Source organism: Ranitomeya imitator, chromosome 5 (genome assembly GCF_032444005.1).
Source record: "Ranitomeya imitator isolate aRanImi1 chromosome 5, aRanImi1.pri, whole genome shotgun sequence".
Classification (NCBI taxonomy): domain Eukaryota; kingdom Metazoa; phylum Chordata; class Amphibia; order Anura; family Dendrobatidae; genus Ranitomeya; species Ranitomeya imitator.
This window is the reverse complement of record NC_091286.1, coordinates 621,576,914-621,604,563: the sequence shown is the minus strand read 5'-3', so window position 1 is coordinate 621,604,563 and position 27,650 is coordinate 621,576,914. Positions and strand designations below refer to the sequence as shown.

Sequence of the window (27,650 nt, the reverse complement as noted above, 5' to 3'; positions counted from 1 at the left end):
ATAAAGAGTAGAGGGCTGTCATAGAGGCTGACATGGCAGCTCTCCAATGCTCCAGCACAGGTATATGATAAAGAGTAGAGGGCTGTCATACAGGCTGACATGGCAGCTCACCAATGCTCCAGCACAGGTATATGATAGAGTAGAGGGCTGTCATAGAGGCTGACATGACAGCTCTCCAATGCTCCAGCACAGGTATATGATAAAGAGTAGAGGGCTGTCATAGAGGCTGACATGGCAGCTCTCCAATGCTCCAGCAAAGGTATATGATAAAGAGTAGAGGGCTGTCGTAGAGGCTGACATGGCAGCTCTCCAATGCTCCAGCACAGGTATATGATAAAGAGTAGAGGGCTGTCGTAGAGGCTGACATGGCAGCTCTCCAATGCTCCAGCACAGGTATATGACAATCGCCTTCTTATATCCCCAGATACTGAGCGTCCTACGGTGGCCGTAGCGCCGCCTGCTGGAGAATAACGTGCAATTAAAATCCAATTTATTTCCAGGACCACTCGTTTTATTTCATGTGATTTATGCAAATTGCTGCCATTACTCGAACGGCTCATTAATGAACAAATAAAACCAGGCCTGCCATTCGTCTTTGTGTCAGGCTAACAATAAATGTATGACATGTAATTTTCTTATTACAGCCTCCGTTATTAACCTATGGTAATGTGTTTACTGAAATCGAGAGGGAGAACATATTATTTTAGTCCTGCTTCATTATAAAATACGCAGACAGATTGTCACTGAGAATAATTAGCCAGAAAAATAATCAGCTAAAGGGTAAAGAGAGCTACGGTAATTCATTTTGTTTTTTTATTTTTGTTTTTTTAGGTGCGTATTTTATTTTCGAAGGGTCCTTTCATCGCCATCTTTGCTAGTGACCCACACATCATTATTAAGGCAATTAACCAGAATCTTAATAGCGTTCTGAGAGATTCCAACATTAACGGCCATGATTACATGCGTAATATAGTGCACCTTCCAGTCTTCCTGAACAGCCGCGGACTAAGCAGCGCCAAAAAGATGTGTGTTACCGCAACGACCAACGGCGATGTACCCGGGGTAGACAATGCAGGTGGGTGAGGTTTATAAATGGACTTTTGGGTTATGTGCTCTTTGCGCTTATTTTCGGTCTGAATTTTCCAGGCAGACAGTCTACATGTTGCTATACAAGCATTATGGATAAGATGTTGTGAAATTTCACCAGCGAGCTGCAGAGAAAATCTGCCCCTTGCAACGCAAAAATGCAGCATCTCTGCATCTAAATCCATGGTGGTTATGAATCGTAATGACTCACCCTTAAAAGAGGACCTGTCACTGGCTCAAAAAAATTGACTTAAATATTTTCCAAAAATTCACTGAGCTCCCCTGATTCTGCCACTTTTTTTCCGTTTTGCGCTGCGTTGCTCCATTGCAGAGATATTCATATTTGATGCTTTTGGAGCACAGTATGTGAAATCTCTGCTTGTAGGCCAATTTCTTCAGAGTCTTTTCTGGGGGGCGTACGCTTTATCTCCTTTCTCCCAAACATTGCCACAGTTCGGCATTGTCTAGTGTTGGGATTGGCAGCGTCTGGGAGGGCAGGGTGAAAGCACACGTCCTCGGAGAAGACTCTGAAGAATCGCCCAGTTGCTCTACAAGCAGAGATTTCTTTTACTGCCTGCAAAAGCAACAAATGTGAATATTTCTGCAGTGGGTCAATGCAGCACAAAACGAAAAAATCAGCAGAATCAGGAGAGCTCAGGTTTTTTTTTCTTTTTTTTTTACAAACTATTTATCTCAATTTTTTTGAGCAAGTGACAGATCCTCTTTGAGCTGTGAAAACTGCCAATATATTTTCTGTATGAATTTCAAGAGTTTTCTACATTATTCGCTTGCTGTCATTCTTTTGCACTTTTCAGTATTCACTTGCAGTCGATAACCATTTGTCCTGGTCATGTGCTGGACACAAAGGTGCCGAGCTCCATCCAGACTGGACTCAGAACTGTACTGCAACGATTCATCCGCCCGTGATCAGGACAGATTTTATACATGGAAGCAAATAATGAAGGTTCTTCTTCAATGACCGCAAGCAGAGATCTTGAAAACTGAGAAATTAATGTTAAACAGATATTGCAAAATGGTGCAACTTACAACTTTTCAGTCGTTCTGTAGGTTTGTTGGAAAAAATTCCCCCCTTTTTTTTCCCTATACTACAGAGGGCAGTGGATGGCCGTTCTAATTATAAGACGGCAAATAGCCAGAGGGAAGCTGGGCAGTCACCGATTAGGACCGCCTACTGGACTCCTAAGCATAGAAAAAGCGGAAATTTAAGGGAATAAATACAAATATACAGAATCATTTCTTCCATCCAAGTTATCAATCTACTTGACGCCTCCTGCCCTATGACGTCAGACACCATGGTCATTGTGAGCGCTTTTCAATATTGATCACAGGATAGATAAGTGTATAGAGATCTTAATAATGGGAGTCTGAAAGACTAGTGTGTCAGTGGCGGAGGAGTGAGCATGTGCGACCATTCTTTGTAGGAGTGGTGGTCACACATGCTCACTACTGATCCATTCACAATGGGGGGTTTTGGAATCAGCCGGACCCCCAGTGATCATGCATTTATCCTGTGAAGTGTGATGAATGTTTATGGGACAATCCACCAGTACATGAGGGTCGGTGGTAGAGGTAATCGGTTTTAGGAATCCTGTGCTACCTCAGGTGGTTGTGGACAGGGCTGTGGAGTCAGTGATCCAAACCTCAGACTCCTCAATTTCCACGACTCCAACTCCACCAAAATGGGCTCCGACTCCGAATCTACGACTCCGACTCCACAGCCCTGGTTGCACCATTGTCACATGAGTGCAGCATGGTGTACCTTGGCTTCCAACCCACTTATACAGTATTCGCAATTAGCAGTCTTCATACGGATCGCTCCTTGTCTGAAACAAACTTAGAAGATCCCGAGACTTGTACGCTTCTGTTGTGTTTTTATTTTTGTTTGTTTGTTTTTTTTTTTTTTTTTTGAAAAACGTGATTGTGTCTTCTGTGCTTTGTTCCCCCCATAGGAGTCCATGAAGATATGGATCGTCGGGTCTCTCAGCACAGTCTTGCAGAGACTGCAAAACTTGGCAGCAAGACAGCCTTGAACAGACGGGTAAGAGAAAAAGTCTGAGAGATGAAGGGAAATGTAGGGTTAATCCGGCATGGAAGCAAAGGATTTTTCGTGGAAAAATAAAGGAAAAAAATAAATAGAATTTCCATCCTAACAAGATGTTGATTGAATGGAGAGCTCACGCGTCACGGTCCTGTTCCTGCAGAATTGGGCAGTGGTCGTCTTCTGTGCCTCACATTGCATCTGCCCGCATTTAGGGAATGTGGCAATTAGCTATTGTTTGGCGGGCTTCTTATTCGCCCCGGGGCCGCGCTGTATAGATTATACCCTGGGTTACATGTCACGTTCAGTAGATTCAGGGATCTGTCAACCTCACAAGACCTGACGCTGGTGGGTACATTGTGGTCACATGACCTGACGCTGGTGGGTACGCTGTGGTCACAAGACCTGACGCTGGTGGGTACGCTGTGGTCACAAGACCTGACCCTGGTGGGTACACTGTGATCACAAGACCTGACACTGATGGGTACATTGTGGTCACAAGACCTGATGCTGGTGGGTATGCTGTGGTCACTAGACCTGACGCTGGTGGCTACGATGTGGTGATCAGACCTGACGCTTGTGGGTACGATGTGGTCACAAAACCTGACGCTGGTGGGTACGCTGTGGTCACAAGACCTGACGCTTGTGGGTATGCTCTGGTCACAAAGCCAGAGGTTGTAGCCGCACTGGGTAGACATATTGGTAACAGATTTCAACCTGTATCAAGTTCCTCTGGAAATAAAGAGGGAGGAAAACGCCAAGGACTGGAAAAAGGAACAAAATATATCTTCAAGGGATTTCTATCTAGTCAGAAGTAGAAAGAAGTCTTAAAGGGAAAGTCTATCCCCACTTGCCTGTCTGCTTCTGTAGGTCATTATCGGACTTCCTCCAGCTCCTTTCCATCCTTAGTGCCTGCCTCCCTGTGATTGATGGCTGATGTGAGGCGCTGGGCAGGAAATCTTCTGCCTGCTCGCACCGCCTCGTGCCTGTGGGTGCAGTGGTCTGCTGAAGCAGAGCATAGCGGCAGTTTGGGCAGGCACAAGATTTCCTGCCTGTTGTTGGCTAACAATCAGCAGAGGGAGGCAGGCACTCCGGATGTAAATGACCCGGGGAGGCAGACTTTCGTTAGGAGCTTTGTCTGCCTCCCCGGGCTATTTGCATCCTCGGTGCCTGCCTCCTTCTGTTGATTGCTGACGTCAGGCAGGAAATCTTGCGCCTGCTCTCATCACAGCGGTTTTGGCGCCTGCGCTGTAAGGTTCCCTTCTTAGGGCACTTGCTTCAGCGTGACAAACACTCGACAACACTGTTCACTCGCAGGCACAAGATGTGATCAGTTGTGAGATTTCCTACTCAACGTAGGCAGACGGGCAGGGCACTAAGGATGGAAATGAGCTGGGCAGGCAGACTCTCATTAGGTGCTCTGGGCAGGACGAAGCACCGAACACCTCCATATGCATATTGATACCATTGACGATTCCTGCAGAATAACACAACAGACCGCAAATTGAAAGAGAAATGCTCTGATACCTTTCTATGACCTACGGGGGTTAAGCTTGCTGACAAATTTCCTTTAAAATATTAGGGGGATAGGAACCTGCAGAAATTGTATGTCCAACCTCTCAATACTATTTAAAGGGGTTTTCTTAAGCTTCAGGATCTCGCTGCTCCTGGCCTCCTGCTCTGCCTATGGTGGTGCGTTTCTGAACATTGACGGCGCTGACCTGCGATATAGTCACCCCCTGGTCCAAACTGCTCTCTCCCAGGCTGAAACATAACGAAAGACAAAAAGAACCACCATCAATTATCTCAAAAATTCTCAAGGTACAAAAAATCTTTATTAAATATAACAAAGGTATAGGAGCAAGGAGGGAAGGAAAAAAACGTACACATATGTGAGAATTAGGGAGCACATGCTGAAAGGGTATACAGCATATTATCACATGTCACTCTCATCGTTTTCCTTCCCTCCATGCTCCTATACCTTTGTTATATTTAATAAATATTTTCTGTACCTTTTAAAAGAATTTTTGGGATAATTGATTGTGGTTCTTTTTTCTTTTGTTTTGTTTCAAGGTTAGTGCGTTATCCCCTCATTGTCCATAATACTTTTGGGCCATGCTTTATGCTATTTTTGGTTTATATTTTTGATAAATGTGTTATAATGTGGTTTCCATGAGGATTTTATGGTCTATCCTGGGCTGCTAACAGAGGCTCCGGGGGAAGGGGGGGGTGTACTTAAGCTCCCCGGATCTGGCCACCTTCAGAGTGGTCCTAGCAGGCTGTATAGCATAGACCCTGCCTGCGCCGCGTGCTCCTTGCCAGGGTAGCTTGCCAGGCTGAGACTGCAGAGGAGGCCACTAGTGATGAGCGAGTGTGCTCTGACAAGGTGTTCTCCAAGTGTCTTGGGTGTGCTGGGATAGTATGTTCGAGTTCCCGCGGCTGCATGATGTTAGATAGCTGCAACACATGCAGGGAGTGCTTGTTTGTTGAGGCTAAAAGCTGCAAAACCTGCAGCCGTGGGGGCTTGAACTTATTATCCGAGCACACCCAAGACACTCTGTCACCCGAGATACTATGTCACCCGATCACCCGAGACACTGTCGTCACCCGAGATACTATGTCACCCAAGACACTCTGATGTCACCCAAGATACTATGTCACCCGATCACCCGAGACACTGTCTCGTCACCAGAGATACTATGTCACCCGATCACCCGAGACACTCTCGTCACCAGAGATACTATGTCACCCGAGACACTCTCTGTTGTCACCCAAGACACTCTGATGTCACCCGAGATACTATGTCACCCGATCAACCGAGACACTGTGTCGTCACCAGAGATACTATGTCACCCGAGACACTCTCTGTTGTCACCCAAGGCACTCTGATGTCACCCGAGATACTATGTCACCCGATCACCCGAGACACTCTGTCATCACCCGAGATACTATCTAACCCGAGACACTCTTTGTCGTCACCCGAGACACGGACTGTGGTCACCCGAGACACGGACTGTGGTCACCCGAGACACGGACTGTGGTCACCCGAGACACTCTGCTGTCTGCTTATCTTAGCAGGTTCACTCGTCGCTACTGGCCGGTAACAATCAGTAAATTATAACATTTAAAAATTGCATCAGCTCTCAAGAAGAAAGAGGATTTTAAATTAGAGGAAAATTTCTAAGTTGCTATCTTTTTTTGTTTTGTTTTTTCTTACAAGCTCTTTGCAATTTTACTTATGTATGAACTGGAGATTTGTGTTCCTTCTCCAGGATACGTACAGAAGACGGCAGATGCAGCGCACGATCACCCGACAAATGTCCTTCGATCTCACCAAGCTGCTGGTGACAGAAGACTGGTTCAGTGACATCAGTCCTCAGACCATGAGAAGATTGTTAAATATTGTGTCAGTGACAGGTAATGGAGTTGGTGATGGCCGTGCTCCTCTAGCAGCCGCTCCTCCCACACGTGTGCTCCTCTCAGTACATGTGATTTTGCCACCTAATCTGAGAGCCACATAATGTAGGGGCAGAGACCCTGATTCCAGTGATGTGTCAATAAGTAACATATCGCTGGAATCAAGGTCTCTGCCCCAACACTATACTGCTCTCAGATGGGGCACAAAAACCTGGGGATAGAGTCCCTTTAAATGCATGTATTTGGGATGAGAAATAATGTGTGTAATTGGGTCTTATTAGGAAAGTAAACCCTTGGCTTTTAAAGGCTCTTTGTTTCCCAGCACATTAAACGTTGATGTGGTTTGTGGGGAAAAATCAGCTGAGAGGAGCTCAGAAAAAGACAGATAAAAGAGTTAAGAGCCCCCCAGTAAAACTGTATAACTGAGCTCACTGGTCAATTTTCATTAAAGCAATAGAGACAGAGAATATAGGGGGCATTATAATAAAATGATTTTAGCCCCAAATTCATGCAGGTTATCCTGTTTATAAAAGGGATTAACACTATATCTGCAGGTAAGTAGTGGTTTCTGAGATGACGGGTTCCCTTTAAATGCAATGGAGTTGGAAGAGGTAGAAGCACTCAACACAGGGAGAGAGAGGCGCTGCTCCTGCTGTAGATTCTAGCAATGTTTTATCTCTTCAGGGCTGGAATCTGTTATGTAGGCAATCCAGTGACACAGTGTGCCAGCAATCAGAGCACATACAGTGATCTGACAATAACCCAAAAAACAATAGAACGAGCTCTGAGACGTGGAATCTCTGTAGACCGCAATACCTGAACCTATCCTAAACACAACTAAAGGCAGCTGTGGATTGCGCCTGACACTACCTATGCAACTCGGCACAGCCTGAGGAGCTGACTAGCCTGAAGATAGAAAAACAAGCCTGACTTGCCTCAGAGAAATACCCCAAAGGAAAAGGCAGCCCCCCACATATAATGACTGTTAGCAAGATGAAAAGACAAACGTAGGGATGAAATAGATTCAGCAAAGTGAGGCCCGATATTCTAGATAGAGCGAGGATAGCAAAGAGAACTTTGCAGTCTACAAAAAACCCTAAAGCAAAAAACCACGCAAAGGGGGCAAAAAGACCCACCGTGCCGAACTAACGGCACGGCGGTACACCCTTTGCGTCTCAGAGCTTCCAGCAAAACGAATTAACAAGCTGGACAGAAAAAGTAGCAACAAAAGCAAAGAAGCACTTATCTAAGCAGAGCAGCAGGCCACAGGAAAGATCCAGAAGCTCAGATCCAACACTGGAACATTGACAAGGAGCAAGGAAGACAGAATCAGGTGGAGTTAAATAACAAAGCAGCCAACGAGCTCACCAGAACACCTGAGGGAGGAAGCTCAGAAGCTGCAGTACCACTTGTGACCACAGGAGTGAATTCAGCCACAGAATTCACAACAGTACCCCCCCCTTGAGGAGGGGTCACCGAACCCTCACCAGAGCCCCCAGGCCGACCAGGATGTGCCACATGAAAGGCACGAACAAGATCTGGAGCATGGACATCAGAGGCAAAAACCCAGGAATTATCTTCCTGAGCATAACCCTTCCATTTAACCAGATACTGGAGTTTCCGTCTAGAAACACGAGAATCCAAAATTTTCTCCACAATATACTCCAATTCCCCCTCCACCAAAACCGGGGCAGGAGGCTCAACAGATGGAACCATAGGTGCCACGTATCTCCGCAACAACGACCTATGGAATACATTATGTATGGAAAAGGAGTCTGGGAGGGTCAGACGAAAAGACACAGGATTGAGAATCTCAGAAATCCTATACGGACCAATAAAACAAGGTTTAAATTTAGGAGAGGAAACCTTCATAGGAATATGACGAGAAGATAACCAAACCAGATCCCCAACACGAAGTCGGGGACCCACACGGCGTCTGCGATTAGCGAAAAGTTGAGCCTTCTCCTGGGACAAGGTCAAATTGTCCACTACCTGAGTCCAGATCTGCTGCAACCTGTCCACCACAGAATCCACACCAGGACAGTCCGAAGACTCAACCTGTCCTGAAGAGAAACGAGGATGGAACCCAGAATTGCAGAAAAATGGAGAGACCAAGGTAGCCGAGCTGGCCCGATTATTAAGGGCGAACTCAGCCAACGGCAAAAAGGACACCCAATCATCCTGGTCTGCAGAAACAAAACATCTCAGATATGTTTCCAAGGTCTGATTGGTTCGTTCGGTCTGGCCATTAGTCTGAGGATGGAAAGCCGAGGAAAAAGATAGGTCAATGCCCATCCTACCACAAAAGGCTCGCCAAAACCTTGAAACAAACTGGGAACCTCTGTCAGAAACAATATTCTCAGGAATGCCATGCAAACGAACCACATGCTGGAAGAACAAAGGCACCAAATCAGAGGAGGAAGGCAATTTAACCAAGGGCACCAGATGGACCATTTTAGAAAAGCGATCACAGACCACCCAAATGACTGACATCTTTTGAGAAACGGGAAGGTCAGAAATGAAATCCATCGAAATATGTGTCCAAGGCCTCTTTGGGACCGGCAAGGGCAAAAGCAACCCACTGGCACGTGAACAGCAGGGCTTAGCCCTAGCACAAATCCCACAGGACTGCACAAAAGTACGTACATCCCGTGACAGAGATGGCCACCAGAAGGATCTAGCCACTAACTCTCTGGTACCAAAGATTCCAGGATGACCAGCCAACACCGAACAATGAAGTTCAGAGATAACTTTACTAGTCCACCTATCAGGGACGAACAGTTTCTCCGCCGGACAACGATCAGGTTTATTCGCCTGAAATTTTTGCAACACTCGCCGCAAATCAGGGGAGATGGCAGACACAATGACTCCTTCCTTGAGGATACTCGCCGGCTCAGATGAACCCGGAGAGTCGGGCACAAAACTCCTAGACAGAGCATCCGCCTTCACATTTTTAGAGCCCGGAAGGTACGAAATCACAAAATCGAAGCGGGCAAAAAATAACGACCAACGGGCCTGTCTAGGATTCAAGCGCTTGGCAGACTCGAGATAAGTAAGGTTCTTATGATCAGTCAATACCACCACGCGATGCTTAGCTCCTTCAAGCCAATGACGCCATTCCTCGAATGCCCACTTCATGGCCAGCAACTCTCGGTTGCCCACATCATAATTACACTCAGCAGCCGAAAACTTCCTGGAAAAGAAAGCACATGGTTTCAACACTGAGCAACCAGAACCTCTCTGTGACAAAACCGCCCCTGCTCCAATCTCAGAAGCATCAACCTCGACCTGGAACGGAAGAGAAACATCTGGTTGACACAACACAGGGGCAGAACAAAAACGACGCTTCAACTCCTGAAAAGCTTCCACAGCAGCAGAAGACCAATTAACCAAATCAGCACCCTTCTTGGTCAAATCGGTCAATGGTTTGGCAATGCTAGAAAAATTACAGATGAAGCGACGATAAAAATTAGCAAAGCCCAGGAACTTTTGCAGACTTTTCAGAGATGTCGGCTGAGTCCAATCCTGGATGGCTTGGACCTTAACCGGATCCATCTCGATAGTAGAAGGGGAAAAGATGAACCCCAAAAATGAAACTTTCTGCACACCGAAGAGACACTTTGATCCCTTCACAAACAAAGAATTAGCACGCAGGACCTGGAAAACCATTCTGACCTGCTTCACATGAGACTCCCAATCATCTGAGAAGATCAAAATGTCATCCAAGTAAACAATCAGGAATTTATCCAGATACTCACGGAAGATGTCATGCATAAAAGACTGAAACACAGATGGAGCATTGGCAAGTCCGAACGGCATCACTAGATACTCAAAATGACCCTCGGGCGTATTAAATGCAGTTTTCCATTCATCTCCTTGCCTGATTCTCACCAGATTATACGCACCACGAAGATCTATCTTAGTGAACCAACTAGCCCCCTTAATCCGAGCAAACAAGTCAGATAACAATGGCAAGGGATACTGAAATTTAACAGTGATTTTATTAAGAAGGCGGTAATCAATACACGGTCTCAGCGAACCATCCTTCTTGGCTACAAAGAAGAACCCTGCTCCCAGTGGTGATGACGATGGGCGAATATGTCCCTTCTCCAGGGATTCCTTCACATAACTGCGCATAGCGGCGTGTTCAGGCACGGATAAATTAAATAATCGACCTTTTGGGATTTTACTACCAGGAATCAAATTGATAGCACAATCACAATCCCTATGCGGAGGTAGGGCATCGGACTTGGGCTCTTCAAATACATCCTGATAATCAGACAAGAACTCTGGGACCTCAGAAGGAGTGGATGACGAAATAGACAAAAATGGAACATCACCATGTACCCCCTGACAACCCCAGCTGGATACCGACATAGAGTTCCAATCCAATACTGGATTATGGGTTTGCAGCCATGGCAACCCCAACACGACCACATCATGCAGATTATGTAGCACCAGAAAGCGAATAACTTCCTGATGTGCAGGAGCCATGCACATGGTCAGCTGGGTCCAGTACTGAGGTTTATTCTTGGCCAAAGGTGTAGCATCAATTCCTCTCAACGGAATAGGACACCGCAAAGGCTCCAAGAAAAACCCACAACGTTTAGCATAATCCAAATTCATCAGATTCAGGGCAGCGCCTGAATCCACAAACGCCATGACAGAATACGATGACAAAGAGCATATCAAGGTAATGGACAGAAGGAATTTGGATTGTACAGTACCAATGACGGCAGACCTATCGAACCGCTTAGTGCGCTTAGGACAATCAGAAATCGCATGAGTGGAATCACCACAGTAGAAACACAGACCATTCAGACGTCTGTGTTCTTGCCGTTCAACTCTGGTCATAGTCCTATCGCACTGCATAGGCTCAGGTTTAATCTTAGACAATACCGCCAAATGGTGCACAGATTTACGCTCGTGCAAGCGTCGACCGATCTGAATGGCCAAAGACATAGACTCATTCAAACCAGTAGGCATAGGAAAACCCACCATGACATCCTTAAGAGCCTCAGAGAGACCCTTTCTGAACATAGCTGCCAGCGCAGATTCATTCCACAGAGTGAGTACTGACCACTTCCTAAATTTCTGGCAATATACCTCAATATCATCCTGACCCTGGCACAAAGCCAGCAAATTTTTCTCAGCCTGATCCACTGAATTAGGCTCATCGTAAAGTAATCCGAGCGCCAGGAAAAACGCATTGACATTACTCAATGCAGGGTCTCCTGGCGCAAGAGAAAATGCCCAGTCCTGAGGGTCGCCGCGCAAAAAAGAAATAATAATCAAAACCTGTTGAATAGGATTACCAGAAGAATGAGGTTTCAAGGCCAGAAATAGCTTACAATTATTTTTGAAATTAAGAAACTTAGTTCTATCACCAAAAAACAAATCAGGAATAGGAATTCTTGGTTCTAACATAGATTTCTGATCAATAGTATCTTGAATCCTTTGTACATTTGTAACGAGATTATCCATTGAAGAGCACAGACCCTGAATATCCATGTCCACACCTGTGTCCTGATACACCCAAATGTCTAGGGGAAAAAAAAGACTGAACACAGAGCTGAGAAAAAAAAATGATGTCAGAACTTCTTCTTTCCCTCTATTGAGAATCATTAGGTTGGCTCCTTGTACTGTTATGTAGGAAATCCAGTGACACAGTGTGCCAGCAATCAGAGCACATATAGTGATCTGACAATAACCCAAAAAACAATAGAACGAGCTCTGAGACGTGGAATCTCTGTAGACCGCAATACCTGAACCTATCCTAAACACAACTAAAGGCAGCTGTGGATTGCGCCTGACACTACCTATGCAACTCGGCACAGCCTGAGGAGCTGACTAGCCTGAAGATAGAAAAACAAGCCTGACTTGCCTCAGAGAAATACCCCAAAGGAAAAGGCAGCCCCCCACATATAATGACTGTTAGCAAGATGAAAAGACAAACGTAGGGATGAAATAGATTCAGCAAAGTGAGGCCCGATATTCTAGATAGAGCGAGGATAGCAAAGAGAACTTTGCAGTCTACAAAAAACCCTAAAGCAAAAAACCACGCAAAGGGGGCAAAAAGACCCACCGTGCCGAACTAACGGCACGGCGGTACACCCTTTGCGTCTCAGAGCTTCCAGCAAAACGAATTAACAAGCTGGACCGAAAAAGTAGCAACAAAAGCAAAGAAGCACTTATCTAAGCAGAGCAGCAGGCCACAGGAAAGATCCAGAAGCTCAGATCCAACACTGGAACATTGACAAGGAGCAAGGAAGACAGAATCAGGTGGAGTTAAATAACAAAGCAGCCAACGAGCTCACCAGAACACCTGAGGGAGGAAGCTCAGAAGCTGCAGTGCCACTTGTGACCACAGGAGTGAATTCAGCCACAGAATTCACAACAGGAATCGCAGCAAGACTGCTCAGTACTGCTGTACATGGTCCTCCATGCTGCTGCTTGTTTCTGTGTACTGCATAGATAAGGAAGAGCAGGCGTCCCTCATGTCTGTGCACTCCTCTCCACCCAGCAGTTGAGTCAATAGAAAATTAGAGGCTTTTGTGGGGAAAACTGGTGAAAGCTGCAGGATATAAGGCCTGTAATGGCCAAAAATAGTGATTCCTCACACACAGGACGGCCGATTCTGAATAAGCTGCCTGGAATGGCCAGTACATAGGTAGCGGTCCGACAGAATGAAGCGGCAGACCTTCTCTTGTGAGAGCCTCGTGTACGTGGTCCATACAGGGGCCCATGCCTGGTGCCGAATTACTCCTAGCCACAGTATGGCACCCTGTCCTCATAAGCAATGAAGGGACCCGCTCCCACGTTGGTCTCATTGTATATGTGGCATATTGGGACATGAGTTTTTTTTCTTTTTTTTTTTTTTGCAGGAAGGCTACTAAGAGCCAATCAGATCACGTTTAATTGGGACAGATTGGCTTCTTGGATCAATCTTACAGAGCAGTGGCCATACAGGACGTCCTGGCTGATCCTGTACCTGGAGGAGACGGAGGCTGTCCACGATCAAACCACGCTGAAAACCATTTATGAGCGGTGGGTTTATGCTTTATAGCTATTTATGTGCAATCATTGGACAGATGTACAGAATTACATGAAACGCACGCGGCCCAATGTCGGCCTCAGACGCTGCCGTGCGGCCCCGGACCTCCTGCCATTCTAAGCTCTGCAGCCCAGGAAGAATGTGCGCTCGCCCCTCTTGTTTGGCGGTGTAGTATATGGTCTTTTCTATCGGATCTTACTGCAGCCGCCAAGTTTGTCTCCCACTGAAACGTTACTTCTAGCAGATGGCACAATACAATGGCACACGCAGAGGCCGATTCATCTAGATTGGCGCAGTGCATGACGTCAAAGCGGCCCTCGGCTCCTCTCCTGCCCCACTTATGTTGGTATGAAAACTCCAAAGTCACAAAAAATGTATGCAAAATTTAGAAACTTTTTTTTTTTAAAGCTTTTATAAAAGTTTTCTGGCTTAAAAGCTTTAATGAATCGGAGCCATAGTGCCTTTAGCTCTCCACAGTTTTACTGTGTCCCTAATATACGTGCTGGACACCTTCAGGAGCTGTAGGCCATAGTGATGAGCGAGCGTGCTTGGACAGTGTTATCTGAGCATGCTCGAGTGCTGAGTGTCTTCGGCGTGCTCAAATAACATGTTCGAAGCCCAGCAGCTGCATGTCTCGGGCTCTTCGGCTGATCGACAGTCACAACACAGGCAGGGATTGCTGTTCGCTCATTACTAGTAGGCAGAGCAGCCCGTTTGGCTGACCAGTGGGCATTTTTGGTTTTATTTTCAATGGGGAAAATGCATGAATGTTAGTCTGAGAGTCCACAAAACTGTAATATAATGTACACGACCGGACACAGAGGAGGAGGAAGAGATGAAAAAAGGTGATTTTGTTTTATTTACTTCTTTCACCACCCAAAAATAGATACAATCTTGAGAAAAACTAAGTACACCCTCTTGATATTCTACAGTTTTACATATCAGGATATCCTTTTAAAGGGAATCTGTCACCCCAAAATTCGCCTATAAGCTGCGGCCACCGTCATTAGGGGCTTATCTACAACATTCTGTAATGCTGTAGATAAGGCCCCCGATGTATCCTGAAAGAGGAGCATAAGAGGTTAGATTATACTCACCCAGGGGCGGTCCCGCTGCGGTCCGGTCCGATGGGCGTCGCGGTCCGGGGCCTCCCATCTTCTTACGATGACGTCCTCTTCTTGTCTTTACGCTGTGGCTCTGGCGCAGGCGTACTTTATTTGTCCTGTTGAGGGCAGAGCAAAGTACTGCAGTGCACAGGCGCCGGGCCTCTCTGACCTTTCCCGGCACCTGCGCACTGCAGTACTTTGCTCTGCCCTCAACAGGAAAAAATTAACTACGCCTGCACCGGAGCCGCAGCAGGGATGTAACCCCTGTAGAAATCAAATCTGTAGTGATCTAATCACTGAATCCGTTCTGCAGAAAGTGAAGATTAATCAGATATGCTAATGTTAGTGTTCTGTGCACCCTAGGTGCGGCTAAGAGGCTCTACGCCTCTACACTGTCCTGCCCACGGTTTGTTCTTGGTTACACCTCCTACACTGGTGAGAGTTTTGGCTTTCCTGAATTTCCCTTTAGAGTGCTTGCTCCAGGCAAACCAGCACTATCGATCATCATTACGAGAGGCAGTGATAAGCAAAACCAGAAGGTAGAATGGAGTTGCCCCACCCAGGGTGCCCTGAGCCTCTGTGTCACACCCAGGGTGCGCTGAGCCTCTGGGTCACACCCAGGGTGCGTTGAGCCTCTGCGTCACACCCAGGATGCGCTGAGCCTCTGTGTCACACCCAGGGTGCGCTGAGCCTCTGTGTCACACCCGGGGTGCGCTGAGCCTCTGTTTCACAACTGGGGTGCGCTGAGCCTCTGTGTCACACCCAGGGTGCGCTGAGCCTCTGTGTCACACCCAGGGTGCCCTGAGCCTCTGTGTCACACCCAGGATGCGCTGAGCCTCTGTGTCACACCCAGGGTGCGCTGAGCCTCTGTGCCACACCCAGGGTGCCCTGAGCCTCTGTGTCACACCCAGGATGCGCTGAGCCTCTGTGTCACACCCAGGGTGCGCTGAGCCTCTGTGTCACACCCGGGGTGCGCTGAGCCTCTGTGTCACACCCGGGGTGCGCTGAGCCTCTGTGTCACACCCGGGGTGCGCTGAGCCTCTGTGTCACACTCGGGGTGCGCTGAGCCTCTGTGTCACACCCGGGGTGCGCTGAGCCTCTGTGTGACACCCAGGGTGCGCTGAGCCTCTGTGTGACACCCAGGGTGCCCTGAGCCTCTGTGTGACACCCAGGGTGCCCTGAGCCTCTGTGTCACACCCAGGGTACGCTGAGCCTCTGTGTCACACCCAGGGTGCGCTGAGCCTCTGTGTGACACCCAGGGTGCCCTGAGCGCCTTAATTTGCTCATGTGACTAATCTTCAGATTACAGCACAAAGAACTCGGTCAAACAAGTGTTTTATACGCATGTGTTAAATCAGAATAGCACACAGACCAGTGTTCAGTGGGGTTGTTCATATGAGCAGTTTTTATTTTCGCAGAGGCTGAGTGCCCATGTGAGATAAATCGCAGTATGTGTTAGGCTCTTTATTTCAGATGACACACGCATATTGAAGTCTATAGGTGCACACAAAAATCTCAGCTATAAATGGATGCCATACGGATCATTCACACCACATCTGTTTTTACAGATCCACTGCAATTATTAACATAAAAATTACTAGACCATATCTAGTTTCTCATCTGTTGATGTCGAAAAAGGATGCCATGAAAATGTTAAAAAAAAAAAAAAAAAAATGGACATGCAGATGACAGTAAGTGTGAAAATGTTGTTTCTGGATGCTAATTTGGCAATTTTTCATACTTCAGTCCGAAAGTTTTTTTTTTTTTTTTTTATATATAAATATTGTCTATCCCAACATGGCTTTGAGCTCCGTTTACACTGTCAGTTTGGGCTGAAAGACTCTTGACTTTGACAAAGTGCAGTGACTGCAGTTTTCCAGCAGATGGCAGCATTGTACAGTTGTGATAAACCTTAGCTCTGTGTCCTGTGGAGCGGGCTGCAGCATAGTGCGTAGTTTGTGTGCGCGCACAGTGTGTGAGAAGCACTATGAGCGGAAACCAGCAGACTAAAATAAAAGTCAAGAGACGCAACTCTGCTGCCTCTAATCGTCAGGACTATTCCGCAATTTACTGACAAGTGATGAACGGAGGCCGCAGCTGCTTCCAGTACTAGTTTGGCTCTTGAGGAACTCGCAGTGAGTGTATGGTATATACACCTCCGATTCCAAGGCATGGAATACATATACACCCTCCTATGGTCACTACCAGCTCCACAATAACAAAAGGAACTACTAGCTGCCACCACCAATCATGTATAGAGGCCGATTGGACACCTGTTAAGGTAGCGTATGGTTTCGGGTGCGGCTTACAGAGCAAGAAGAACAGAGCTATTACATTTTACATATTTATTCTGGAAAAATAGGCAGTGCTTATAATATATATATATACATATACACACACACAGTGGGGCAAAAAAGTATTTAGTCAGTCAGCAATAGTGCAAGTTCCACCACTTAAAAAGATGAGAGGCGTCTGTAATTTACATCATAGGTAGACCTCAACTATGGGAGACAAACTGAGAAAAAAAAATCCAGAAAATCACATTGTCTGTTTTTTTTAACATTTTATTTGCATATTATGGTGGAAAATAAGTATTTGGTCAGAAACAAAATTTCATCTCAATACTTTGTAATATATCCTTTGTTGGCAATGACAGAGGTCAAACGTTTTCTGTAAGTCTTCACAAGGTTGCCACACACTGTTGTTGGTATGTTGGCCCATTCCTCCATGCAGATCTCCTCTAGAGCAGTGATGTTTTTGGCTTTTCGCTTGGCGACACGGACTTTCAACTCCCTCCAAAGGTTTCCTATAGGGTTGAGATCTGGAGACTGGCTAGGCCACTCCAGGACCTTGAAATGCTTCTTATGAAGCCACTCCTTCGTTGCCCTGGTGGTGTGCTTTGGATCATTGTCATGTTGAAAGACCCAGCCACGTTTCATCTTCAATGCCCTTACTGATGGAAGGAGGTTTGCACTCAAAATCTCACGATACATGGCCCCATTCATTCTTTCATGTACCCGGATCAGTCGTCCTGGCCCCTTTGCAGAGAAACAGCCCCAAAGCATGATGTTTCCACCACCATACTTTACAGTAGGTATGGTGTTTGATGGATGCAACTCAGTATTCTTTTTCCTCCAAACACGACAAGTTGTGTTTCTACCAAACAGTTCCAGTTTGGTTTCATCAGGCCATAGGACATTTTCCCAAAACTCCTCTGGATCATCCAAATGCTCTCTAGCAAACTTCAGACGGGCCCGGACATGTACTGGCTTAAGCAGTGGGACACGTCTGGCACTGCAGGATCTGAGTCCATGGTGGCGTAGTGTGTTACTTATGGTAGGCCTTGTTACATTGGTCCCAGCTCTCTGCAGTTCATTCACTAGGTCCCCCCGCGTGGTTCTGGGATTTTTGCTCACCGTTCTTGTGATCATTCTGACCCCACGGGGTGGGATTTTGCGTGGAGCCCCAGATCGAGGGAGATTATCAGTGGTCTTGTATGTCTTCCATTTTCTAATTATTGCTCCCACTGTTGATTTCTTCACTCCAAGCTGGTTGGCTATTGCAGATTCAGTCTTCCCAGCCTGGTGCAGGGCTACAATTTTGTTTCTGGTGTCCTTTGACAGCTCTTTGGTCTTCACCATAGTGGAGTTTGGAGTCAGACTGTTTGAGGGTGTGCACAGGTGTCTTTTTATACTGATAAGTTTAAACAGGTGCCATTACTACAGGTAATGAGTGGAGAAAAGAGGAGACTCTTAAAGAAGAAGTTACAGGTCTGTGAGAGCCAGAAATCTTGATTGTTTGTTTCTGACCAAATACTTATTTACCACCATAATATGCAAATAAAATGATAAAAAAACAGACAATGTGATTTTCTGGATTTTTTTCTCAGTTTGTCTCCCATAGTTGAGGTCTACCTATGATGTAAATTACAGACGCCTCTCATCTTTTTAAGTGGTGGAACTTGCACTATTGCTGACTGACTAAATACTTTTTTGCCCCACTGTATGTATGTATATATATATATATATATATATATATATACACACACAAGATGGAAACAATACAATACAGTATATACAGTTACATAAAATAAGATATAACAAAAGAAAATGACTGTACCTGATGTCACAGAAGTGGCTCAGAGCTTAGCGGAAGGAGGTATGCTTAGGAAAACGCACAGAACACACAGAAATCTGTACTTTCCAGGACTGACAAATGACCCAAACCCAAATGCTGCTTTTTATTAGCTCTGAGGTTATACCCTAATACCTCCTTTTGGTGAGCTCATGGGGGGGTTTGTTGTGAGATGTGCTAGGTCCTTTAGAATCGCCCTGAGATCCCCAACTTGCAGGATATCTTCTCCCCTGGAGGTCCCAGATGGTAGATATTGTCGTCATGTGTCTTATTGCGATTTTACCTGTCTACAGAAATGAAACATGGCATAAATAGCACCATCCATTGGACCAATATTAACTGCCAGCCTATGATGCAGAAAATATAACTGCTATAAATATTGGATTGATGCAAACCCCAATATCCATCAATGACCTCGGGCTTCAAAAGGTCTGGGAGTCGGGCTTTGATCATAGGAAGCCTATGCCTGGGAAGTGTACTTCTCCACCTCTGCGTATATTAGTCTGCCTTGGTGTAATTTTTCCAGAGCAAATCTCCGATGTAATTGCCTGTTCATTGCAGGAGGCCCCTACTTTAATGGAGGTTGAAGTTTGTTCTTTCTCAGTTCCCCAGTTATAGTTAGTTTCTCTTTCCCAGCTATAATTTAATCCCATATGTTCAATTTGAGGGGGATATGTTGCCTCTCTGGAGATGTCTTAAAGATTTTAATTTTTCTGTGAGAAACACAATTTCTATTCTTTCAATGCCAGATAAGGAATAATGTGATCTCTGTTGCCACGATAGTTGCACATCCTGATGGGCTTTGGTTGCTTTTCCTGCATGGGACTTATACAGTTGTAATCAACATAATCCCCATTGCAAATTTGATGAAAGTCAGCTCGCCCCGCAGAGGATCCGAGGCACAGAAACTTGTAGTGCCCCCAGGAGAGGAAACCGAAGACTTTGTCTGCACTGTTATGGATCGCTCACACAATCATATAAATCGGATCAGGGCTATTCAATAAAAAATCAGATTGCTTTCAACCGATGTTATTCAGTGCAGATCTGGGTATTTTTTTTTCTCAGCTGTATGCAGCATGAGAAAAAAAAATTGCAGCATGCTACGATTTCACTCCGAAATCAGACAGTGCGAGAAACAAAATCGCAAGCAGACGGATCACCAGTACATGGACCATCAGTATGGTATCCAATTTTTACAGATACATTACAATTCTGTAACATGGGGAACTGCTACTGGTCCTGTGAAAGAATAATAGCGGCTGAGTAAAAAGAAAAATCATTCTACTTTTCTGGATGAGAATGGAACGGATCATTTTTTTTTTTTTACGCTCGTGTGAACGAACCCTAAGACACAAACTAAATGCTGAGGTTATCAATGCCCGAACTCCACGCCATCTCTTCTGAACCAAAAGCACAAGAAGCATTGGAATGAAAATACTTAGCGCCATATAGATAAGCCACAGAAGTCTGAAGTCTTCTGTCGATGAACCGAAACTGGAACTTTTTGGGTGTTAAACACTAGTGATGGGCGAGTGTGCTCGGTACTGCTCAATCGAGCATCGAGCAGTGAAGAGCATCGCGTGGTGCTCGGGTCCTCGCAAGAAGCTCATTTCAATCATCTGACCCGCACGCTCCACTGAAGTGGGGTGTTCCCATGCTGGGAGCGCAGGCACTCCTATCATCCAGGCTCTTTGTGAGGTGTAGGACTCCTGGAACAGAGAGAGAGAACCAACCTGCCTGCAGAAAAGTGCTTGAGTTTCACATTCACTTCTCTACACATGTCGAGCACTTCCAAGCATCCAACATGCTCGATTCGAGTGCCGAGCACTCTAGCGTTTCACCGCTCTATCATCACTATTCAGCACTTGTTTTGGTTAGAGGGCTGGGCACAGCTCCCGTCCCGTATAACCACAGGCCTTTTCTGTGTTTCATGTCAGGTTTTAGACGTTGCCCGGCGAACTCCATTGACTACATCATCCACGGCCTTTTAAGGTTGACTGTGACTCTTGTGTGTCTGAATATTAAGATTTGCGTAACGAAGTTACCTTGAGAATAGGAGTTCTCTAAGCTGCAATCATCATGGTAAATGCCTGTTTTTCTACAATCTTCATTTACTTCCCGGCTCAGATCTGCAATTTACCCTTTTGTCCATTTTTTTCATGCTGAATTCATCTCACTAGATGAGCAAATAACATAGGGTCTATGGATCAGCTGTATATCTGAAGAAGGAAGAATGAAGCACACACCAAAGCAAACACCCTGCCTATAGTGATCTTGGGAGTGGCTCGGTGACGTCTACAGTGAAGCATGGCGGTGGCTCAATGACGTCTACAGTGAAGCATGGCCGTGGCTCGGTGACATCTACAGTGAAGCATGGCCGTGGCTCAATGACGTCTACAGTGAAGCATGGCCGTGGCTCAATGATGCCTACAGTTAAGCATGGCAGTGGCTCGGTGACGTCTACAGTGAAGCATGGCCGTGGTTCGGTGACGTCTACAATGAAGCATGGCAGTGGCTCGTTGACGTCTACAGTGAAGCATGGCGGTGGCTCAATGACGCCTACAGTGAAGCATGGCAGTGGCTCGGTGACGTCTACAGTGAAGCATGGCCGTGGCTCGGTGACGTCTACAGTAAAGCATGGCGGTGGCTCAATGAAGTCTACAGTGAAGCATGGCGGTGGCTCAATGACTTCTACAGTGAAGCATTGCTGTGGCTCGGTGACGTGTACAGTGCAGCATGGCGGTGGCTCTGTGTCGTCTACAGGGAAACATGACGGTGACTTGGTGATGCTCTGGGACTGCTTTGCTTCCTCTGGCACTGGGAACCTGTAGTGTGTGGAGGGTAGGTTGATTTTAATAAAGTATCAGGAACTCCTAGGAGAAAACGTTCTGTCTTCTGTGAGGATACCGAAGCTTCGGTGTCATTGGACCTTTCAACAGGACAATGATCCTAAGAATACCTCAAAGACCACCAAGGCTTTGTTTCAGAAGTCCTGGAAGATTCTTGAGTTGCCCTCTCAAGTAGCTTGACCTGAACGCTATCGAAAATCTTTGGTTGGATTTGCAACATGCAAACCCAAGAGTATTAGTGACCAAGAGTCCATTATCCATGAGGACTGGGCTAAGATTCTTAAGGAACGCTGCCAGAAGCTGGTGTCTGGTGATGCATCACAGCTTGCAGCAGGTCATAACAGCCAGAGGGGTTCTAGTAAGTACTAAAGACGCTTATCACGAAGAGATGAACAATTCAGAGACTGCAGTAGACAGTAAAGTGGAATTTTGTGCTGAATCTGGAGAAACCACTTGTGATATTTAGTTGTTGATCTTTCTACATTGTTTTTGCATGTTGGGTTTATTGCAAATAGCTGAAAGAGTTATAGATGTTGCTAATAAACTCGATTTGCAATGTGGAGTGAATAATTTGGATTGTGATTGGGATACGTTTTATACTGTGGCTGCTATGACGATTTCATCTGTATAATGATTGGCCCCTTCTTCGTTCACACGACACATGTATCTGGTACCATACATCCAGAGCAGTGACTTGTACAGCAGCTTCTTCCAGGGTCTTTAGTCGCTGTTCCAGTGGGGTCCTGACCGTGGGATGATCGGAATACCGTGTGGATCGTTTGCCCTACAGCCGGCTCACAATGGCCCCTTTTTTTTGCAGACTGTTACTGGGGCCCCCTGGAATCTCAATATCCCTGCGAGTTACTTAAATGAGTGAATAAGAGGTTTAGCTGGGATTTTCTTTTGGATTTCGGGTCTGAGCAGCATTAGTGAAATATATAAATAAGTCTAAACTCTCCGTCTGTGCAGATCTGCTGCCTCTCGCCCCGGAGCAGATGGGAAATGACAGCACTTAAAGTGGATAGTTAAATCCTGCTGCCGCCGCCATCGTCTTTCCCTGCCCTTCGCTCCGGCGTGGGGAGCGCTCCGCATCCTTGTCCTGCAGGCGAAACACTCTGAAAATTAGTAATAGATTGCAGATAAATGCGATGACATCTCTCGCAGCTCATAATTCTGAGCTGGGATGTATAGATAAAGCCATGTGCCTGGGGGTCCGCTCTTATTACAGCGCGGCTCGTCATTTAGTAATGTCGGCGCTATCATTACAAACGCCGTATTTTCTTACCGCTGAAATTGGATTGTCCTTTTCTTTTTGGTGCTTATCGGTCATCCCTGTAAGGTGTAAAGTGGAATTGCTCGATTTCTTGGACACTTCTATAATAGATTGCGGCTGATACCAAAGAAACAGGAGAGCTGTCCAAATAGTGCAATTGTGACTGTTCCCAGCGATCAGCGACAATCTGCCGTTCTGTCCTCGTTACAACGTCACAACCACATCTCGGGGAAACGATTCCACGAATGTGACCAAAACAATAACCTCTCGATTTCAGTCTCCATTGTCTTATGCAAATGGAAGAAATGGCTCCCTGACCAGAAATTCGACTGCTTAGCTTTTCTCTATCCAGAGCCCTCCATGAAGGAGTACTGGCGTGTTCACGCATTTTGGTTCATTATGAAAATGTAGATGAAAGTTTACAAGGGTTGTTCGGTACTATATTGGCGACCTACCCTGAGGATGCCAGATCCATGGGTGGCAACACCTGGCACACCCGCAGATCAGCTGTTTTCAGCTCCTCAAGGAGTAGGGCCGAGCACACTGCGTAGGCACAAGCTGGCGGTTTCTCTGTGCAGCCGTCGGATTAAGCCCGGCTATTTGGAAGACGTAATCCACATCACAATGGAGGAAGACGGCGATCATCAGCCCAGAATGGATGTCTCTCGGACCAGAACTACAGGAATAACACAGTGCGGGAGAATTTTTAAAAGGTTTTTTTGGGGGAGGAAACGGGGAATCTGGAGGTAATATAACCGTTTATGCAATGCAGCACAGACGCTGAATAAAGTGATAGGTTTAGTTGACACATGACAAATTTGGTGACCGTTTCCCATTAACAATCCTCTGCCCCTTTACACCAGCTCTTCCTTGGCCCCTCTCTGTTTAAGGCTTCAGCCTTGATATGTTGACACCACTAAGGTCACCATTATGGGCCGCTGTGGTCACGTGCCATGGCTGGAGCCAAGTGAACAGGCGGAGGAGTCGAGGAAGCGGGATCGCTGGAGTCATGTGAAAGAAAGGTTCCACCGTGGTTTTTTAATGCAGCCGATGCTACCAACAAAAACCCCGGGCTCATCTTGTGTAGTTCTAGAGAAGCAAAAATGCTGCCACCTCACTGAATAAACATCAATCCTAGAGCTGGGGCAGCTGCGTAAGAAAATGACCACCACAGACCTAGAGTATGAGCAATCAGGAAAAACCCAGTTGGGCCTCATCCGCACGCCTGTTTTTCATGTTTTTCATGTTTTTCATGTTTTTCCGCACGACTGTGTTTCTCACGGACAAAACATGTTCCCTTGTAGTCTATGGGCATGTTCTCAAGTCTGTGGTTTTCTTTTTTGTTGTTGATGTTTTATTTTTTACTATAAAAATAACCAGCCGGCAGTCAGATGCCTCTGTGTCATATGGGTGCGTGTATGTTGTTTTTTTTTTTTACTATTGAGTGGGTAGGAGAAAGTTAGAAAATTGTATTTATTTTGTGCATACAAGAAAAAAAAAATCCACATTGATGGTAAAAACTGACACACCGGCTAAACTCTTCCAAATATTGGATCGTGCACACCGATATCAAACACTTCAGTTTTTCTCTTTTGCAAAAAGCAAATGTATGCAAATTGTCTCTAGAGATGAAGATGATTAGATCTCTAGCACCACCTGTCGGAAGCAGAAATCCTAAAAGTCAATATCAACCCTTTAACGAGCCTTTCCATATTACTTACGAAAAAAGCCAAACCAGAATCTCAATCTGCAGATTGATGTTTCCCCTCCTCAGTGCAAAGCAGGAGATCTGATTTCGCTAGGTGAGAGGCCTCTGACTGTAGATCTAAGGGGGACGTTTGGCTTTTATCCTAGGTCATGTGGTAAGACTCGTTAAAGAGGGAATATTGACATTTCGGATTGCTACTTCCTATAGGTGACACTAGAGTTCAAGTCCTCTTCCTATCTGAAGAGACAATTTGCATATTTCTTTTCCCAGTGGAGCATGCATGGCCTACAGGTCTCTTTACACTGGCATGTCAGACAGGTTACTCATCACAAGGAGAAACGCTACGCCTTAGACCACAGAACAAAAAATAAATTATCTCCAATTATTTTTGCAGACAATCGGTCTGTAAGAAAAGCACGAGCATGTGAACCGCCCCATCTAATATATAATTGCCTAGAATACTACTTCCTGCAATTTGTGCCAACTTCCGTGGCTTTGTCCGGAGCTAATGTCCGGAGCTAATGTCCGGAGATAATGTCCGGAGATAAGTGACGTCAACAGTGTCCAGTGTCTGATTGGTTGCCGCCTGCTGCGAGCGACCAATCAGAAACGTGCCGTACTGTGACACACTCCGCCCGCCATTTTGGTGTGATTTTTGAATTTTTACCTCACAGCAAGTTTCTACTGCGTGGATGCGGGCCCAGTGACATTGCTCTTCAAGCTCCTGCCGAATTTCGTCAAAAAAATGATAATACCATTTACCAAAACTATATATATTTAGTTGTGAAGTGGTTCAGTGACATTTTCACACCAATTTTGAACTTTTGTTTGGTGTTTTCTCCATATACTGCCTATTATTCACTGACTGTTATACTGAGAGACTGCCGTTTATTAACCTCTTCTTTGCCACATTGGGTATATTGTTCTATTATTTGCCACATAAGGACATTGTCCATTATTGCCCAGCAATTTCTCTGCAATATAAACTGCCTATTTATTAATATCTGCATTCCTGCAAAGAACTATTGCCTATTATTAACTGGCTATTTTCCTACTACCTGACACTGCCTCTTATTAACCTGTTGTTTGCCACCACCACGCTTAAAGCTGTTTAGCTTAGCCAACATGAGCTCTAATAGTAAGGATACTAATGACACAGAGCTAACAAGAATTGTCAAGAGCTGGTGAGTGCAGCCATTTTTTGTTCTTTCTTACTATTATTTATTAATTGTATTATTCTTACATTTGAATAAATAAAGTATATATGGATTCTAGACTCCCGATTCTTTAGAATCGGGCTGCCATCTAGTAGACTATAACGGCCGGCATAATGTTATATTAGCGAAATACACTGAGAACACAAACAAGAAACGTGGGCATCTGATGCCAAAAGGGGTAACATGAAATATATCTGAAAAATGTTCGATGTTAATAAATAGTGGTAAAAGGGGTCAGTTTCTTAAAGACAATGCGTTGTAATGCTCGTGACATGCCGGCAATGCCAGTGGCTTGCTGGGTCTCAGTCTATGGGGATCAGACGAGATACGTGACTTTCTTACATCATGATGGACCAGGATTGACCTTAGTGGTTACAGATTTGTCCAAGCTCAGTAAACACGGCTCATACATATCACAAGTTTGTCCTGCATAGTTCTACAAAACCCCAGTTTTGTGGTCGTCCTCAGACAGTCGCTGTAACGCCGTCACCGGTCACCCAGTCCCAAGAATCCGAGGCTGCTAGAACACAGTTGCATAATAGAAACCACAGTGTGAAGGCCTTAGACTCCCAGGAATAAAGGCAGCAGGCATTAATCTGAGGTCTGTGCAAAAAGACAACAAGACTTGGGAAATGAGGGTCTGCCTCACTGGTGTGAGACCCCCAGTGTGTTGGGGACCCTATATCTGAACCTTCACAGCCTCTGCCGACGGGACGTGCTCGGGACTACTGTAGAGGAAACCTGAACTGGGAAATGTTACTGCTCTACTGAACCAGTCTACGGTCATGTGAGTTCTCCTAGGGTTGATGAGATGTAGACCGGCTACAACCTAAAGAGGACCTACTGTTTTTTTATTTATAAAGAGTTCTTCTTCCAATTTTGGAGCACCACCGATTCTGGAACAGTTTTCTTTTGTGCTGTTGCTTGAGAATTAATCAGGTTGTAGCACCTTTCCCGTCCAAAATCAAATGATCAATCCCATTTCTTGATGACATTCGTAGACCGTGGTGATCTGTAGTAGATGACGTCCCTCTAAGCAATCGTGCCAAATGACACGACGCTCATTAAGTATGGTAAGTCATGGAAAGGACAGCCAACGTTTGTCTGTCCCAGACCGTGATCTCTTCCTATGTCTTATGGTTCGAAGCAGATACTTACCAATAAAGCTTCAATTTTTCGAGTGAGCGCCATGATGATCGGCCTGGCAGTTCCCATATTAAACCTGCTACTGTAATGGTATTAGAGCATGCTGTCATTAGGGAAAAGTAGTGATCAAGCTCAACAAGTGGCCCAGCTCGCAACTTGGAAGCTAAATCGGCACCATCACTTTGATACGGAGACTGAAGTGACTCCTAATGATGTGGCTCCTGCCATCTAATGACTTTTCCCAGCACAGCAGCACATTGGTCACCCGGCCGCGCTGAGAGCTGCAGACGACCCTAATCACATGGGGCCACGGTGCATTTCCTGCCACGTGTCTGGAAGGGCTCCTACTCCAATGCCTGCATCTCATTCATTGTCTGTATCAGTAAGGTCCCAGATTTCAGACCTCCATCAATCATAAAGCTTCATTGTGATAAACCATTACAGAACTCCATGAGATTGAGTATTTATGAACATTTACCACTTTTTTGCCACCTCCATGGGGCTTTGTGAATGCTCTCTGGTAGGCTGCTAATTCAGGTAAAGGGGATCTCTCAGCTTATCCATATGGAAATATGTATAGGCAAATTTAAAACTTTTTTTT

At 45.7% G+C, this 27,650-nt stretch overlaps 1 protein-coding gene across 2 annotated transcripts in view; it reads left to right on the top strand.

The window, feature by feature from the left end:
• The window catches only part of KIDINS220 (kinase D interacting substrate 220), a 195,357-nt gene that overhangs the window by 84,716 nt on the left and 82,991 nt on the right, over positions 1-27,650 (top strand). For both annotated transcript variants that reach the window (XM_069728062.1, XM_069728063.1), the window contains exons 19-22: positions 832-1,075; positions 3,057-3,145; positions 6,418-6,562; positions 13,447-13,609. In XM_069728062.1, the coding sequence (XP_069584163.1) occupies positions 832-1,075; positions 3,057-3,145; positions 6,418-6,562; positions 13,447-13,609 (641 nt within the window). The remainder of the gene's footprint in view (positions 1-831; positions 1,076-3,056; positions 3,146-6,417; positions 6,563-13,446; positions 13,610-27,650) is intronic.